The sequence below is a fragment of the Odocoileus virginianus genome, chromosome 28 (assembly GCF_023699985.2).
Source record: "Odocoileus virginianus isolate 20LAN1187 ecotype Illinois chromosome 28, Ovbor_1.2, whole genome shotgun sequence".
NCBI classification, from domain to species: domain Eukaryota; kingdom Metazoa; phylum Chordata; class Mammalia; order Artiodactyla; family Cervidae; genus Odocoileus; species Odocoileus virginianus.
Window position 1 is genome coordinate 39,630,028 of NC_069701.1, and position 14,744 is coordinate 39,644,771.

Genomic DNA, 14,744 nt, shown 5'->3' on the forward strand with positions numbered 1-14,744 from the left:
GCATGTGTGTGTATGCGTGTGTTTGTGTGTGTGTGTGTGTGAAATGTGTGCCCTGCCCGACTGCTCTGTGAGGGCCCCGAATGCGGCCCCACGTTGTCTTCCATTTCTTGGCCTTCTTCGTGGGGCTGGCGTGGGACGAAGGACCGTTCCTGCCCGAGAAATCCGTAGGTTGCGTCCAGGTTCCAGGCTGCTCCAACGAGCAATGTGATGCTTGGTGAATATCAATAAGGCATGTACTAAGATGTTGCTTATTTTGGTGTCGCAGCGGAGGATTCGGTTACCGTGAGTCGGGCTGTGTATAGTGTAACCATGTGAACGGTGTAAAACAGAGGCTATCGGAATGGAAGCCCAGACATCTGCTATGAATTCTATATATAAATACTGGCTCTGCTTACTTTACGTGGGTTAAAATGGGATTGTTGGCGCTGGCTTCTCAGCCTCCCGATTCCTCCGCGGTGTGGGCTGCATGTTAGCCATGGTCCCAGGACCCAGGCTGCGAGGGGAGAGAGTGGCCTTTTTCTGACACTGATGGGCCAAGGGTGCTGGGAACGGCCCGAGACCTACCCTAGAAATAGGTGGGAGTGGTCAGCTCTCCGTCCCCAGGCAGGGAGCTGGGGAGAACCCCTGGGACTTTGTGGGTGTCCCCAGGGCTGTGTGGAGAAGGGGCTGTGTGATCAGGGTCACAGAGGGGCTTGTCCTTGCCTGAGAAAGCCAGTTGGGAAGCCAGGCCCAGAGACGGCTGTCATGGGGGGAATTCAGTGGGCTTGGTGTGCAGCAGTGCCTCTAAAAATTATTTATTAAAAAAAAAAATGGACTACCCTGGTGGTCCAGTGGTTAAGACTCTGTGCTTCCTTGCAGGGGCACTGGATTGATCCCTGGCCTGAGAACTAAGATCCCACATGCTGCATGGTGTGGCAAAAAAAAAAAAAAAATCTATTGAGGTGAAATTCATGCAACGGAAACCTAACTATTTTTTAAAAATCATACTTATTATTATTAAAAGTGTATTTGTTGTTCCGTTATTAGGCTTCGTAGAGTGTTCCTTGTGGCACACGGGATCTTTCTTGTTGTGTGGGGGCCTTAGTTTCCCTGCGGCATGTGGGAACTTCCCCAACTAGGGATCAAACCTGCGTCCCCTGAATTGGAAGGTAGATTCTTAACCACTGGACCAACAGGGAAGTCCCTAAAATTAACCATTTTAAAGTGAATAATTCAGTGGCGTTTAGTGCATTCACGGGCTTCCCCAGTGGCTCAGCGGTAAAGAATCTGCCTGCCGTGCAGGAGAGTCCGGAGATGCAGGTTTGATCCTTGGGTCGGGAAGATCCCCTGGAGGTTGGCAAGGCAACCCACTCCAGTGTTCTTGCCTGGAGAGTTCCATGGACAGAGGAGCCTGGCGGGCTACAGTCCATGAGGTTGCAAAGAGTCAGACACTGCCGAGCGACTTAGCATGCACACAGTGCATTTGCAATGTTGCAGCTGCCACCGTTTAGTTCTAGAACATTCCATCACTCTCATAGGAAACCTTGGAGCCATTAAGTGATCTTGCCTCATTGCGCACCCCCCCCCCCCCCCCCCCGCAGCCCCTGGCCACCACTAATCTACTGTCTTGTCGGTCTTTATGGATTTGCCTACGTGGGACCTTTCACGTGACCAGAACCCTGTGCTATGTGGCCTTCCGTGTCTGTCTTCCCGGAGCACAATGTTTTCAAGGCTCCTCCGTGCTGTGCCCTGTGCTAGTTCTCCATGCCTTTTCATGGCCAGGTAACATTTCATTGTATGGACAGAGCACACTTGGTTTATCCATTTGTCTATGGATGGACAATTACGAGTCATGCGTCTATGAACATGCGTGCACAAGTATCTTTTTAAATAGTTTTATTTATTCGTTTACTTTTGGCTTTGTTGCAGCACAGGCTTTTCTCTAGTTCCAGGGAGCGGGGATTACTCTCCAGTTGTGGTGTGCGGGCTTCTCATTGTGGTGGATTCTCTTGTTGCGGAGCACACAGGCTGTAGGGTGTGCAGAGTTGCCGGCCCGGACTCTAGAGAGCAGGCTTGGTAGCTGTGGTACACGGGCTTCGTCCCTCTCTGGCATGTGGGATCTTCCCGGACCAGGGATCGAACCCGTGTCTCCTGAGTGAGTAGCTGGATTCTTGACCACGGACCCATCAAGGAAGCTCGAGTGTATAAGTGTTCGTCATCACCCTCTAACTTCGGTCTGTCGGGTGCCCACCTAGGAGTGGAATTGCTTGGTCACATGGTAGCTCAGTGGGTAACCTTTGAGGACTAGCCGGGAGGCTCTGCACCACAGCAACAGGGGCCAGCGGGGCCTTTCTTAAGGAGTTACCGTTTCCTGCTGGATGGATGAGGAAACAGGCTCAGAGCGGAGATAAAACATCTGGCCCCAAGTCTCCCAGCTGGAGGTCAGGCTGAGGTTTGCACCAGGCTCCCTGAGTCTGAGTCCAAGTACTTTGCTTTGTAGCCGGACTGGATGAATGAAACATTTAACTACAACTGCTGGCATGCCCTGGCTGGTGTGTGTGTGTATATATATATATATATGTATTTTTTTAAAAAAGTGTCCTTGGCTACTACGCCACGTTGTCAGGTGGAATTTTAGTTCTCTGACCAGGGACTGAAGCTGCACCCCTTGGACTGGGAGTAGAATCTTCACCACTGGACCACCAGGGAAGCCCCTGGACGGTATTTATTGAGTGCCCAAAACATGCTGTTGCTGGGCTGAGGCTTTGTGTGAATCGTTCTGCTGAACCCTCACAGTCTCCGACGTGGGGGTACAGTGATGACCCACATTTCACAGAACATTGAGCTCAGAGAGGCCCAGGTCTCAGCCGTTCCCCTGAGCTGGCTCTAGGTCTCTCCCTTGGAGGGCTGCCCTGGGCTATGTGTCCTCGTGATACGTGGTCCTAAAAATATATATACTTGCACAGAGGATGCTGTAGCAACATACATGGAACCTGGGGTTAAAATATTTAGAAACATAAGGATTTCCCTGGTGGTCCAGTGGCTAAGACTCTGCACTCCCAAGGCAGGGGGACCAGGTTCCATCCCTGGTCAGGGAACTAGACCTCACATGCTGCAACTAAGACCTAACACAGCCAAATAAATGGATACGTTAAAAACAACAAACAAAAACAAACCCAACCATTTAAAGACATTTATCTAGTGACTCCACAGAGTCATTCGCTGTGCTCCGTCGCTAAATCGTGTCCATTATCTAGTCTCTAGTTCAGTCTTGGTTCCCACCTAGCACCTTCTCATACCTGCAGGTCAAGTACAAACCAGGGTTTATAGGTGTGTGTGTGTGTGTGTGTGACTTGACATTTCTTACACACTTTCTGGTGTCACTGTAGTCATTGTCTTATTGCTTTAACAGACACAACTTTCTACTGAGAGAACGAACAGTCTAGGTACCCGATGCTGGAGATTTTGTATTTGTTTATTTTTCTTCTTATGAGGAAGGCTGCAGCAAATATTGTGTCTAGGACGTTTTCCTTCCTTCAGGTGTTCCCTGGGATAAGGTCCTGCAAGGCTGATCCCTGGGGAGAGCGTTGAAACGGTTGTGGTCCCAAATACCAGCAGGCGAGGCATTTCCTGAAAGGGCTGTTCCTGCCTCTGGGGCCGCCAGTGGCCGTGTCTGTTTTTCCACCGACCCGAGGGTCCTGGCGGCCCACACATGGCCCGGCTGGAGGCTCGGCTTTCAGCCCATCTGCCCTCCCCTCCTCTCCCTCCTCACACTCCTTGTTTCCTCTCGCTGCTCCAGAAGCTTGGGCCACTTGGTAAGAGAGCATCCCGGAGTGGCCTGGGGCAGGTCAGGGCGCCCTTCTGAGAGCCGCAGCCCTCACCTGGGCATGTGCAGCTGGGACTCGGACCTACCGTGTCCTGGGCCTGCGGGCACATCATCTGGGCAGGAACACGTAGGACCAGTGTCTGCCGCCTCCCCCAGGCCTCACCCCAGGGCCTTTGCACCAGCCATTCCCGCTGCCGGGATACCTTCCCTCTGTCCTTCTCTCTCCCCCTTCAAGTCTTTGTCCAGGGGTCACTTTCTCAATGAGGCCACCCTGACCATCTTACCTGAAATAGCAGCGCCCACTCCAGACCCTTCACTCGGCCCTGTTTCTCCAAACCACAACTGACATCACCTCACCCACATGCTGGTTGTCTTGCCCCCCACGTAAGACAAGGCACGAGGCTGGGTTCTTGGCTCGGTTGCGTGTCCCAGACAGGCTGGCATGGGCTTTATGACACTCTGCCACCAGCCTGCTGGCTGTCTCGGTTCTGGTCTCAGCCCAGCGCATCCCTTCCCAGGACTGCCTGTCCACACCCCAGCCCCTCGCTGGCTGCTCTGATCCTGCCCAGTCCTCAGCCTCTCCCTCCTGTGGGGCAGGGGGGCCCCCCTGCCGGAAGCCACATCTCCGTGAAGAGCTGGAGCCCCTGCTAGGCTTGGGGCCGCATCAGCCAGGGCTTCCCAGGCCCTAGGAGGGGCCCTGGGCGGGCAGGCGGCCCCCTCACAGAGACCCCCGTCGCTGTGAGTTCCCCAGGTGACCCGGAGAATAAGTGAGTGAAAGTTGCTCAGTCGTTTCCAGCTCTTTGCGACCCCATCTACTATGGAGTCCATGGAATTCTCCAGGCCAGAATCTGGAGTGGGTAGCCTTTCCCTTTTCCAGGGGATCTTCCCAACCCAGGGATCGAACCCAGGTCTCCCGCACTGCAGGTGGATTCTTTATCAGCTGAGCCACAAGGGAAGCAGACTTAGGAATTGAGTGTGTGGTGGTCTCCAACCATCTTTGAAGCAGTAGCCGGTCCTCCTGGAAAGAGCCTGCCGGCCCCTGACCCTCCAAGGCGGTACCCCGCTCCAGTCTCTGTTTGAGAAAAGCACAGAAAATTGAATGCCCACCCCTCCCACCCCCCAACATCATCTGTGGCCTTTGAAGGGTGCACCTGAACAGCCCAGCGTGTAAACGGTGGTGAAAATGTAGTCTTTCCAGTTTGGGGAGAAAGAACAGAGCAGAACTAGGATTCTTTTTCCCCGGGGCAGCTTCCTCCCCATCTCTCCCCAGCCCTGGCTCCCCGTCCCCCTCTGGGACTTTTGCCTCAGGGAAGGCTTTACTTACTGGGTTTCTGGCTGACAGTTGGGGCTGGTGACTTGCTTCCTGGCTATTTCCCTCCAAAGAGCTTCCCCTCGGGGCTGGAAAATTTCCTGTCTGAGACTCCCTGTGTGTGGGCCGTCCATCTCTTGATGTGGATGTCGGGTGAGTTTCGTCCCTCACCTGCGGTCACCAACGTCCACTTAAATACCTGTGGCATCGGGGAGCTTACCTCTTCCCAAGATAGTCCCTCACATTGTCGCCCGGAGATGCTAATTTGTCTATTTATTTTTAGTACTTAGAGCTTCCCAGGTGGTTCTAGTGGTAAAGAACCCACCTGCCAATGCAGGAGACATGAGACGCAGGTTTGATTCCTGGGTCGGGAAGATCCCCTGGAGGAGGGCATGGCAATCCACTCCAGTGTTCTTGCCTGGGGAATCCCATGGTCAGAGGAGCCTGGTGGGCTACACTCCATGGGGTCACAAAGAGTCAGACATGACTGCAAGCATGCATTTTTAGTGTTTATTTGTTTGGCTGTGCTGCGTCTTAGTTGTGGCATGCAAAATCTCTAGTTGTGGCATGTAGGATCTAGTTCCCTGAGCAGGGATCAAACCCAAACATTGGAAGTGTGGAATCTTAGCCAGTGGATCACCAGGGAAGTCCTCAGAGATGCTAATTTAGAGAAGAAAGGGGAATCTGCATCCTCAGTCCAGGGCTGGGTACACTCTGTTGGCAGGGAGGTCATAGGCCTTGGTGTGGGTACCTGTGTGTGTGTCTGTCCCTGGGGAGAGGATCAGCTTATCCGGGAGCTTTGTGACCCCCAGGAGGTTAGGAACCACCTGGCCAAGGTAGGACCAGACGAGAGGAGATGAGCCGGGATACCTTGCTGCGAGGAATCTCATGAACCTGGGCACATCGAACAATGCCGGCACGGTAGGATTACCGGTTATCTGTGCTCTAGTGGCCGGAACGACCCTGGTGACAATGAATGGGCAGGTGCCCTGGGGGTCCTGTTGCCCTGAGTATGCTGTTGGGGGTTGGTTGGCGTTGGCTTTGCTGCCTCCCCCCATATGCCTCCAGATCTAACTTCGAAGGGCCCCTTCTACTTCTGGCCTTCACGATTCTTCCTCCTCTGAAGGTCTGGACCCTCCCGGATCCAGGGTGTCATCCCCTCACCCTCTGTCCTCTGACTGGCCGGTGTCTGACCCTTGGAGGGCAACTGGCTGCCGGCCAGGCCTCCAGTGGTGGGTGTCCCTGCCTCCGCTTCCCAGGCCTCCGGCTGATGGTGGGGTTCTGGACCCTCCTGGGCCGCCCATCCTTTTCCTTCTTCCCTCTCAGAGTGCAGAAGCGACTCACCGTCTTGAAGCTGGGATGCTAGGGGGTAGGGGGATGGAGGGTGAAACACATTTATAGAGCAGCTGCCTGTGCTGGGGCTGGGCAGGGCAGGGGCATTCTTCAGATGGGCAGGTGAGCCCTCCTGGAGTGCAGGGTCCACCGGAACCCTTAGCATGCTATAGTAGCTGGGAAAACGGAAATTTCCGTTTTTAATTAAAAAGACCTTTTTGTTGAGGTACCTATACACAGGAAAGGAATGCATTTTTGTAAACTAAATATATGCTCGCAAGCAGTATACGATGAGTGTTCCAGAGTGTGGCATCTCTGGTGTGCTATTGAACTTTGTTCCTCTCGAAGCCTTAACTTCCCCTTCTGTAAAGTGGGCCAGCTGTCACCCACAACCCAGGCCTCTGTACCGAGGGCCCAGGGCAATCAGAGAAGAGCCTGCCCAGCCCCGCGTGTGGCAGAGAGCTGTAGGCCCATGACGCTCTTTATTATCTGTTCGGACCTGCTCGGGGCAGGGAGGGGTGAGATTCAGGACAGATGTTCTCCGTGGACCATCTCCTCCTTGCAGGAGGTCAGGACGCCCAGCTCGGATGCACTGATAACATCCCATTGTTTGATTGTTGCCGTGTGATGTAACGTGGCGATGGTGATGGTGGGAGTGGTGAAGCCCCATGGGCGGTCCTGACCTGGAGCCCTCCACGTGGCCTCTGTCCTGCAGGGGTGGGGGGCCAGGATGTGAGCCGGTGTGCGCCCTGGCAGTGTGGCCTTGTGGTGGCATCTGTGGGCAAGGTGATAGGCGTGGCAGGAAGGGCTGCTGGGGCCTGGTGGGGGTAGTGGGGACACATGGTAGCCCTCGGTGATCCCAGTAACTATAGCTGCCCTGAAAGAGCCTCTGAACGGGTGCTGCGCCCACCCAGGCGGCTTCCCGGCAGTGCCCGGGGATGGAAGGCAGGAGCCGGGAGCCTTGGGCCCAGGCCGGGTGGGGGCCCCGGGGTGGTCCGGGCACATAGCCCTGCCTCCCAGGCTGTGCGGCCTGCAGCTCAGCCAGGGTCCTCACAGTTTGCTTCTGTCCCACAGCCTCACCGCTCCTCCTGTTCGCCAACCGCCGGGATGTGCGGCTGGTGGACGCCGGCGGAGTCAAGGTGGAGTCCACCATCGTGGTCAGCGGCCTGGAGGACGCGGCCGCCGTGGATTTCCAGTTCTCCAAGGGAGCTGTGTATTGGACAGATGTGAGTGAGGAGGCCATCAAGCAGACCTACCTGAACCAGACGGGCGCTGCTGTGCAGAACGTGGTCATCTCCGGCCTGGTGTCGCCCGACGGTCTGGCCTGCGACTGGGTCGGCAAGAAGCTGTACTGGACGGACTCGGAGACCAACCGCATCGAGGTGGCCAACCTCAATGGGACGTCCCGGAAGGTCCTATTCTGGCAGGACCTTGACCAGCCGCGGGCCATCGCCTTGGACCCCGCGCACGGGTAAACCCAGCGCCTCACCTCCCTGGGGGATGGGGGGGTGGTGGTGGTTGTTCAGTTGCTCAGTCATGTCTGGCTCTTTGCAACCCCATGGACTGCAGCACCCCAGGCCTCCCTGTCCATCACCAACTCCTGGAGTTTACTCAAACTCACGTCCATTGAGTCGGTGATGCCATCCAACCATCTCATCCTCTGTCGTCCCCTTCTCCTCCTGCCCTCAGTCTTTCCCAGCATCAGTTTCTTTTCCTGATGGTGGAGTGGGTGGGGCCGTGATTTTTCTCTTGAATTTACTTGAGACCAAGTACCTTTTTCAGAGGAAACCCGCAGTCTTAAAATGAGTCCACCCTGCAGAATTTGTTGAAACACCCTGGAATGTGTTTCTTTTCTAAACTCACTGCAACCGATGTGCTTGGCCGTGGATCTGAATTGTTAAACGTCTCGGTGTGTGTGTGAGTGTCTGAGGAGGGTTCGGGCACTCTGCCAGGTAGAACCCACACCTTTCACCTTCTTTATGACTGCATCAGCTGAACACGGTGGAAAAAGTGAAACTCCCCATCCAGATGTGGAACTTGCAAAATTGTTGCTCTGGTGTCTTCTGGAAGCCCTCTGCTCCTGCCTGCTTCGTGGTCTGGCTGAGCTCATGAGACCCCCGGAAGCTCAGGGCCCAGCCCCAGTTCCAGGTGGGGTGTTGTGAGTGGCGGGAAAACGAAGAACTTACGCAGAGTTGAAGGCTGGGCTGGAAGGATGGAGGGGAGATGGCAAGCTGACCCCCAGGCCTTGCTAGTGGCAGGCTTTCCTAGTGGGAGCTCTTGACTTAGTCACCCTTGGCCCTCTGTCCCCTCCTCCCAGCGCCTGGGAAGGACACACCCTTAGCTGGGCGGTGTCAAGCCTGGTGCCCGCCCACTGGCCACGCCCAGCCCACTGCTGGGTCCGCCGGCTCCTCAGCTGTGCGCTCGTCAGAGATGGCTGTCTTTTGAACAGAAACGCAGTAGGACCCTGGTTTCTGATCCTGATGCCCTCCGCTGCCCTGGGGGTGGTGCTGGCTGCCCTGCCTGCAGCCTGGGTTGGAGGGACCTCTCAGCCCGCCTGGGATGGGTGGAATGAAGGCTGAGGGCGGAGGCCTGTGCTGCCAGGGCGGGTGCCTGAGCAGCACTCGGGGAGCACGCTAGGTGAGGGGGCGCCCTTGAGTGGCCGAGTAAATTCCTTCCGGGGGCTTCTCGGCGTGTTGACTGAGAAAGTGCCCTCGACTACCTCCTGATACCAGGGAAGAGTGGTGCCTCTGGAGCTGCTGGGTTGTGTGAAAGCGGAGAGTGTGTGTGTGTGTGCATGCGTTGCCGGAACGTGTGTCTGAGCCACTGAGTGTGGGCCTGGAGGGTGTGAGCGTGTGTGTTTGTGCCTATTTGAGTGCACCTCTGAGTGCACCTGTGACTCACGTGTGTCTGTGTCAGTGTGTACACGCAATGGGGGTGGGTGTGTGAGATTTATTGCCCTTGGTAGCTGGCTCGCCGAGGTCAGGCCAGGCAGGCCTGGTGCTCAGTCCCGAGGGTCGCCCCAGCATCCCGGGTGGGGCATGCCAGGCGGTGACTTATCTTTAGGCCCCCTCACCCCCGGAGGAAGGCTGAGCCACTCCAGCTGCCGGGAGGGGCTGGGGGGGCAGGCTGATCTTCCAGGAGGCTCTCTGCGTTGCCTGGGAAACGGTCCCTGCCTCAGGCCTCTCCCATCCCGCAGTGTGGCCGCAGGGGTCACCGAGGGTCACTGTCTTCTGGGTCGTGGTGGCTGGGGTGGCTGAGTCCCGCTGGCTAAGAGGGGGCATCCGTCAGCAGCGGGAAAGGCTGAGGGGAGCAGCCCCGAGGACGTCACAGTGCGCTGGGGGGTGCCGAGAGGGGGGTGTGCCACAGGGGAGGGGGCGGCAGGGCGTGGGCAGAGGGAGCGGGGGCGGGGGCTTCCCGCTGTGGTCAGGATCCCGGGATGTCTCTTGGTAGCATTTGAGCAGAGACATGAAGAGATGAGGGCAGGAGACACCTGGGGGAAGGGTTTCTGGGCAGAGGGCACAGCTAGTAGGAGGGCCCTGGACCTGTTGCAAGGGTGGGTGTGTGGGGGGGCAGGATGGGCTTTGAGGGGAGGGGTCGCTGGTCTGACTCATGCTTAAGGGGCTCTCTCTGGCTCTTGGATTGAGGGGAAACTTTAGGGTGGGAGCTGGGAACTCCATTAGCAGCTGTTACTGTGCTCCTGGCAAGAGAAGGTGGATAGGACTGGGCTAGTGGGTGGGGGGTGAATGGCTTAGAGGTAGTGGGCTTGAGTAGTGGAGGGTCTGTTTTGAAGCTGGAAGCGTCTGGATTTAGACAAGAAGGGAGGACGGTGCAGGGCTGCCCTGTGCCTCAGCATCCCCGTCTCTACAGGGCTGTGACCCTGCCCCATGTCATGAACACCAAGAACGGTTGTAGCATCAATAAATGCTCACTGTTGTTATGTTAAAAATGCCCCTCCCGCCTGCCTGAAATGTAGTCTTCATATCTGTGCACAGACTTCTTTTTTCTCTTCCTTGCGGCCTTTTGCCATCTTGGTTGGGAGGTGCTTGGTGCTTGATTGGGAGGTGCTGTTGCTTGGTTGGGAGGTGTTTGGTGCTTGTTTGAAAGGTGCTCAGTTGAGAGGTGTCTGGTGTGGTTGGAAGGTGCTCAATTGGGAGGTGCTTGGTGCTTAGTTAGGAGGTACTGGGTGCTTGTTTTGGATATGCTTGATGCTCAGTCAGGATGTGCTTGGTACTCAGTTGAGAGGTATTTGTGCTTGGTTAGGAGGTGCTTGGTACTTGTTTGAGAAGTGCTTGGTGCTCAGTGGGGAACAGTCTTCATGCTCACACCCACACTGGCATTGCCTGTAGCATTCACAGGAGTTGGTCCATCTCTGGCTCTGGCTTGTCTTGAAATCTTTTCTGATCTTGCCTTTGAATTCTCTCCTCAGATCCTGCTGGGATCACACCCCTGCCCCTGGGGGCAGAGTTGACTTTGTTGTTGAACCTTGGGCAGGATTTCCGAGGCCCCAGCCTCTCCCCCTAAGCTCCTCCTTCCCCGGTGATGTGTCTGATGTGTGATGGAGTGAGAATGATGCTGCCAAGTGTCACTCTTACCAGCTGGAATGAGGGCGAGAACTCTGCACTGTGGTCCTAGGCTGGCTGGCTGGGGTGTGGTTAAGGTCAACAGTGCCTGCTTTATCTTCTTAAGCACCACTGCCCAGCAGGGGAGGACTCTAGGCTGGTGCAGAGGAACCATAGGCAGCATCCCAACCTTGCTAAACACTGGCCTGGTGGTGGCCCTTGGTGTGAGCTTGAGCTGAGTCCTGGGACAGTGGGTTTCTTTCTCCACCCCGGCCACAGGTGTGAGGCTGCAGGGGGCCTCACCACCTCCCCCAGCCCCGTGGGAGGCTCTCCCATCTCCCTGTGTCCTCTTGTGATGTCCTCTTTCTGCCTCACAACTGGGGTCCCTCCTCTGATGAAGGGATACTGCCCCAGATGTCATTAGGAGGGTCCTCAGTCCTAATGTCCACCCCAGGCTGCACGTGACCAAGAGCCCCACAGGCAGAAGGGCCCGCAGACCCCAGGGACTGGACTTGGGCCGTTTCAGCAGTGGCACAGTGCAGTGCCCAGGCCAGGCACCTCCACCACCAGCATCAGGTGCCCACGTGGGGGGCAGAGCAGGCCTCTCTGGCCCTGAGGCCCTGGGGCTGGGGGGACATTGGCCCTGCGCGGGGGCGGGCGGTGGGGCCCACGCCTGTACCAGCCCACCAGGGGCTGCGGTGGCTCCTGGGTCTCCGGCTGAAGCCAGGCTGAAACCCAACCCCCTCTTTAAAATGCAAAATGGCCCTTCCCTAAAATAAGACCCGACCACAACCGCACCAGCCGCGGCCCTCTGCGCTGAGCCCAGCTGCAGTGCTCGGCCTCGGAAGTCACTGCTCCTCCGTGGAACTTGGCGGGGCCTCTGGCAGCGTCCAGGCCCGGCACGAGCACGTCCGCACCAGCCGGGCTCTGGGAGCGGGGCGGCCCGCGAGTTCCCCATTTAAGGAAACCAGCCGGCCTCTGTTATGAAACCCGGGGGAAGGAATTTGAATTATGCTCCTCGCGGAGGTCCTGAGCCTGCACTTTTTCCGGCCTTTCCCGCTGGCCTCCGAGGAGCCTTTGGGGAGGGCACGAGTGGAGGGCTCTGAGATTTATTCTCCTGATACCTTCTGGGCAGCTGGGCGGCCGGAGGCTGGGCTCGTTCCAGGCTGCTGGGGGTGGGAAACATGCAGGGAGGGAAAGTCACCTGCACCAGGCCTGCGGGAGCCTTTGCAGCTGGCCGAGGGCACCTGTGAGTCTCAGGGGCCAGGAGAGGTTCACTACCGCCCCAGGCGGGCATAGGGCCATGTGTCCCAAGGTGGACAGGCCTTGGCCCCAACGAGAAAACCACTCCTCCTGGAGCCTGTGACCAGCACACAGCACCCTTTTAGAGCCTCAGTTTTCTCCCTTGTCCCGCTGGAATAGTAATTCCTGCTCTCCCTGCATTTGAGTTGTGGTGCTGGAGAAGACTCTTGAGAGTCCCTTTGGACTACAAGGAGATCAAACCAGTCCGTCCTAAAGGAAATCAACCCTGAATATTCATTGGAAGGATTGATGCTGAAGCTGAAGCTCTGATACTTTGACCACCTGATATGAAGAGGCGACTCTTGGAAATGACCCTGCCCTGATGCTGGGAAAGACTGAGGGCAGGAGGTGAAGGGGTGACAGAGGATGAGATGATTGGATGGCGTCACTGACTCAGTGGACATGAGTTTGAGCAAACTCAGGAGGAAGGTGAAGGACTGGGAAGCCTGGCGTGCTGCAGTCCATGGGATCGCAGACAGTCGGACACGACTTAGGGACTGAATGACAACTGCGTCACTTCTTGCTAGATGCAAAGAAGTGTGCATAAGAGGCTTTTTGGAGAGGTGTTCTGAGTTCTCTGTCCCCACGGGGCTGGAGAACAAGGGAGCTTGTGACCGCGGGGTATGGCTGGCCCCTCGCTGCACGTGAAGCCCCCGCAAGCTCATTCTCATCATCTGTCACAATCCAGCAGCACCAGCTCCGACATGACCCCCTCACTTGGCCCCACAGATGGGGGTGGTCCTCAGAGCTCCGTCTTGGGGGAATGGCAGCCGTGTGCATGTCGTTTTCTCTCTCCCGCTGGACAGAGACCCCCAGAGGGCAAAGCTGGGCCTGGTCTCCCCAAAGCTCCTGCCGTCTTCGCTGGTCCCTGGTGATCGGCAGCACAGGGTTTGTGGTGAGGTTTTACCTCTGAAGTTGTGGAGGTGAGAGCCGGGGGGCGGGGGAGGAGCTTGATTGGTAATAGAAGCAGCTGAAAGGGAAGCCCATGGTCCAGGGAACTAGGATGCCCGTGAAGTCACCTGTTGTCACTCCCGGTGTCCCACAGCCTCTCCGGTCCCTGTCTGGGCTTGAGCTTCCTCCCTGACTGCCCGTCCCCCCCCCCACAACAAGACAGGTGGCTCTTCGGAGCCACCCCTTCCAGACTGACGCCCGTTTGCCCAGTGTAAACCAATCATTTGTTTCTAAAGCAGCCTCTAAGGCCGAGGATAGTGGGGTTTGCTGATTGCCCAAGACTCTTCTGTGCTGCCCCCAAAGGGGGTGTGGGGGCAACCACAGCAGCTGGGGAGTCTCATGGGGAAGAGGGCCCTTCGAGGGGAATCCAGGCCCTGTTCCCCCTCCACTGCGCCCCCTCCACTGTTCCCCCTCCACTGTTCCCCCCCCACTGTGCCCCTCCACTGTGCCCACTCCACTGTGCCCCTCCACTGTGCCCCCTCCACTGTGCCCCCTCCACTGTGCCCCCTCCACTGTGGAGAGACGCTGATGGACAGAGAACAGGTCTGCCCCTTTGTGTCCTCTGACTGACCCACAGCTGAAGGGACCGAGAACCCAGGAGATGCGTGCCCTCCAGGCTGGTGGGTCCCCTCTGCTCTCCACTGAAGGGCCTCATGGAGTGGGCATCCCGCTAGAACAGCTGGGCCCTGATGGAGTTTGAACCCGTCACCCGAGATGCATGCGTATTATCTCCGCTCTCATGGTGGGACATCAAATAAGGAAGCATCTACAGAGGCAATAGATTCTGGCTGGAGACCCTGAGATCATGGTTAAGCAGAGCAGAATCACCCACAGCCCACCTTGGAATAACTGAGATGTTTATAATTTGTTTATTTTGGCCACACCAAAATAAAACAGGCATGTGGGATCTTAGCCCCCTGTGATGGAAGTGCAGAATCTTAACCACTGGATCACCTAGAAAGTTCCAACAGACTTTATTTTTTTTTTAAGCAGTTTTAGGTTCACAGAAAAAATGGGGGGGGGTATAAAGAGAGGTCCCACATATCCATGAACATTTAATGGCTTTTGACAGAGATTTAATGTTACATGTCCACCATTGTCGGAGAAGGCAATGGCACCCCACTCCAGTACTCTTGCCTAGAAAATCCCGTGGGCGGAGGAGCCTGGTGGGCTGCGTCCATGGGGTCGCTGCGAGTCGGACACGACTGAGCGACTTAGCAGCAGCAGTCCACCATTGTGTTATCCTGTGGTGGTGGGTGGTTTAGTCCTTCGCTAATTTCCTGTCGAACTCTTGCGACCCCATGAACTGTAGCCCGCCAGGCTCCTCTGTCCATAGGATTTCCCAGGCAGGAAGACTGGAGTGGGTTGCCATTCCCTTCTCCAGGAGATCTTCCCAACCCAGGGATCGAACTCGGGTCTCCTGCACTGCAGGTAGATTCTTTATTGACTGAGCTGCCAGGGAAAGCCCCGTATTATCCTGTAGAAT

At 56.5% G+C, this 14,744-nt stretch overlaps 1 protein-coding gene across 2 annotated transcripts in view; it reads left to right on the forward strand.

Moving 5' to 3' along the window:
- Positions 1-14,744, forward strand: part of LRP5 (LDL receptor related protein 5) — a 125,577-nt gene that overhangs the window by 28,696 nt on the left and 82,137 nt on the right. For both annotated transcript variants that reach the window (XM_070457758.1, XM_070457759.1), the window contains exon 2: positions 7,521-7,917. In XM_070457758.1, the coding sequence (XP_070313859.1) occupies positions 7,521-7,917 (397 nt within the window). The remainder of the gene's footprint in view (positions 1-7,520; positions 7,918-14,744) is intronic.